Raw genomic sequence first — 4,032 nt, forward strand, 5'->3', positions numbered from 1 at the left:
GCCTGAACATCGACTCCAAAGGGCCTCTCCCCAACTGGAATGTACGCCAAGCTACCCATACTGACTGCCTTCCGGCTTAACGCATCGGCCACTACATTGGCCTTCCCTGGATGATATAAAATGGTAATATCATAGTCCTTGAGTAACTCAAGCCACCTACGCTGCCTCAAATTAAGATCCTTCTGTTTGAACAAATGCTGAAGGCTGCGATGATCAGTATATACCTCACAAGATATGCCATATAAGTAGTGCCTCAAAATCTTCAACGCATGAACTATAGCAGCTAACTCCAAATCATGTACGGGGTAGTTCTGCTCATGAGGCTTCAACCGACGAGAAGCATATGGAATAACTCTACCCTCCTGCATCAACACACATCCGATCCCAACTCTTGAAGCATCACAATATACAGTGTAAGAACCTGAGGCGGATGGCAAAACTAACACTGGAGCTGTGGTCAAAGCTGTCTTGAGCTTCTGAAAGCTCTCCTCGCACTCGTCCGACCATACGAATGGTGCACCCTTCTGCGTCAACTTAGTCAAGGGCGAAGCAATAGAGGAAAAACCCTGGACGAACCGGCGATAATAACCTGCCAAACCGAGGAAACTTCGAATCTCCGTGGCTGAGGACGGTCTGGGCCAACTCTGCACCGCCTCTACCTTCTTTGGATCAACTTGAATACCATCACTGGACACCACGTGTCCCAGAAAAGCTACAGACCCAAGCTAAAACTCACATTTGGAGAACTTTGCATAAAGTTTCTCCTCCCTCAACCTCTGTAACACCACTCTCAAGTGCTGAGCATGCTCCTCCTGGCTACGCGAGTACTCTAGGATATCATCAATAAAAACGATAACAAATGAATCCAGATACGGCCGAAATACGCTGTTCATCAAGTGCATGAACGCGGTTGGGGCATTAGTCAGCCCAAAAGACATAACCAGGAACTCATAGTGCCCATATCTAGTTCTGAAGGCAGTCTTCATAATATCTGAATCCCTGATCTTCAGCTGGTGATAGCCTGAACGGAGATCAATCTTCGAGAATACCCTTGCCCCCTGGAGCTGGTCAAACAAATCATCAATACGAGGTAGTGGATACTTGTTCTTCACTGTCACCTTGTTCAACTGTCTGTAATCAATGCACATCCTCATTGTGCCATCTTTCTTCTTTACAAATAGAACCGGTGCACCCCACGGTGACACACTAGGACGAATAAACCCCTTATCTAGGAGTTCCTGAAGTTGGTCCTTTAGTTCTTTCAACTCTGCTGGTGCCATGCGATACAGAGGAATAGAAATGGGCTTAGTGCCCGGCACCAGATCAATACCAAAATCAATATCCCTGTCCGGTGGCATGCCCGGCAGGTCTGCTGGAAACACATCAGGGAAGTCCCTCACGACGGGGACGGAATCAAGACTAGGAGTCTCAGCTCCAATATCTCTCACGAAAGCCAAATAAGATAGACAACCTTTCCCAACCATCCGCTGGGCCTTTAGAAAAGAAATCACCCTGCTGGGAACATAATCAGTCGTACCACGCCACTCAATCCTCGGAATACCCGGAATAGCCAACGTAACTGTCTTAGCATGACAGTCCAGAATAGCATGGTACGGAGATAACCAATCCATACCCAGAATAATATCAAAATCAACCATGCTCAACAGCAATAAGTCAACTCGGGTCTCCAGACCCCCAATAGTCACTAAACAGGATTGGTAATCACCCACCGGGGTAGATACGTGCACAGGCAAAGCAAGACAACCTCGGGTAGTACCCAGGTGATGAACAAAATATGAAGATACATAGGAATAGGTAGATCCGGGATCAAATAAGACAAAGGCATCTCTGTGGCAGACTGAGATAATACCTGTGATAACAGCATCTGAGGCAATGGCGTCCTTCCTGTCTGGAAGAGCATAGAATTGAGCCTGACCACCGCCAGTCCAGCCTCCACCCCTGGGGCGGCCCCTGGCTACCTGGCCTCCACCCCTAGCTGACTGGGCGGGTGCTGATGAAACAGAAGCAGAAGATGAGGGCTGATCCCTCTGTTGAGACTGACTACCACGACGCCGAGGACATTGTCTCCCCATATGATCGAACTCACCGCACTCGTAGCAACTACCCGGCGCTGGAGAAGGGGACTGATGGAAACCCCTCACTGCTGAAGAACCCTGGGCTGAAGAGGCAGGTGTAGAGCTCTGAGCTGGAAGGGCACTAAGTGAAGTCTCTGCTGAAATCCCTGATGACCACGGCATGAAGAGGCCCCACTCTACTCTGGACGACCTGACTGAGGAGGCCTGAAGGAACGGCCTCTACCACGCTGGAACTGGCCCCTAGACGGAGCACCACTGAAACTACCTGAACCTCGAGGCCTCTTTGCCTCCCTCTCCTCACGCTCCCGACGGCGAACCGTCTCAATCTCTCGAGCCATGTCAACTACCTCCTCAAACGAGGCACCCATAACCCTCTCTCTGGTCATCAAAATGCGGAGTGAATAGTTAAGGCCATCCACGAACCTCCTAATCCTTTCCCGATCTGTCGGGATCATCCAAGTGGCATGCCGAGCTAGCTGCGTGAATCTCAACTCGTACTGGGTCACAGACATGTCCCCCTGAACCAACCACTCGAACTGACGACGTGCTCCTCCCTGTGAGCTGCGGTACGTNCATCTTAGATAGGGAGGGGCGGTCTGAGGTAATGTCTGTATTGTATTGAAAGTGTCGAACAAAATCTTGAGCCATGTCATGCCATGTATGCCACTTACTGACATCTTGACGTGTATGCCATTCCAAGGCTGCCCCAGTCAGGCTCTCACTGAAATACGCCATCAACAAATCATCTTTTCCGCCAACACTTCTCATTTCACTGCAATAACCCCTCAGATGGGCTACCGGATCTCCACGTCCATTATACAAGTTAGACTTTGGCACTTTAAACCCCGCGGGCAGATGAACATCAGGGAACATACACAAGTCATTGTAAGACATGTTAATCTGATTTCCCATCCCTTGCATGCTCATTAAGGACTGTTGTATACCTTTCAGCTTCCTGGATATCTCCTCTCGCCCTTCCTTTCCTGTGAACTTTTCATTTTCAACATGAGGCTCATTCCGAGGGCTATGATGGTATGAGTTAGGGACCTTGTGGATAACCTCTAAGGGATAATATTGGGCATCATGAGTTTTGAGTGGGTGTTCATTGTTGGATCTAAGAAGGGAAGATTGTTGAGAAGTTGTGATCGTGGGGATAGTGGATATGACAAGTGGGCAATTTTTGGGAAAGGTAGTTGGAGGACGAGTGATGGAGCTGCTAGGGAGGTTGGGAAAGCTGGGATAAGTGGGAGGATCTAGAGAGTATGGGGGATCATCTGGTACTATGACCGGAGTTTGGGTAAGGGTAGCATCTAGGAAGCTAGGTGGTGGCGTGGGTGGTGCCTTCCTAGTCATCCAAGCCTGATACATGTCCGTCATGTGTTGTCTTAACATCCTTACCTCATCAGCCAACCCAGTGTCCTGTTCAACCAATTGCTTTCGGGAACCGGTATTAACCAACTCAATTCTGTTGTTGTCTGTCATTGCCTTTTGACTTTATGTTGTATAGAGGAGTTATGTCACGACCCAAACCCCGCACTGGTCGTGATGGCGTCTCTCGTGAAGACAAAGTCAGCTAACTAACCCAACTCGTCTTTTCAAAAATAATTTATACATGAATCACAGCCAAAATGTGACTTAATAAAATTAATTAGCGGAATTACAACCCCGCACAGCCCTAATCGGGGTGTCACAAGTCACGAGCATCTATCAGAATGTAAATCCACTACAAGGTCTCTAAAATACAAAACTGAAATAACGAACAAAAGAGAGGAAAATGGTGTTGCGAACGCTGGCAGTCACCTCCTTAACTCATATAACTCTGCCTCTGATTAGCCAAAACCCGCTAGCGGGTGAATAGATACCTGCATCTGCACACGAGGTGCAGGGAGTAAAGTGAGTACTCCAACTCAGTGAGTAATAAGGGTAAATAACAACT

The 4,032-nt window shown here is 48.3% G+C and overlaps 1 protein-coding gene across 1 annotated transcript; it reads right to left on the reverse strand.

Annotated features, from left to right (window-relative positions):
- LOC109233955 (RNA-directed DNA polymerase homolog) lies at window positions 726-1,148 on the reverse strand. The gene has a single exon (XM_019399796.1). The coding sequence runs from the start codon at window positions 1,146-1,148 to the stop codon at window positions 726-728; it is 423 nt and encodes a 140-aa protein (XP_019255341.1).

Source organism: Nicotiana attenuata, chromosome 10 (assembly GCF_001879085.1).
Source record: "Nicotiana attenuata strain UT chromosome 10, NIATTr2, whole genome shotgun sequence".
NCBI classification, from domain to species: Eukaryota; Viridiplantae; Streptophyta; class Magnoliopsida; order Solanales; family Solanaceae; genus Nicotiana; species Nicotiana attenuata.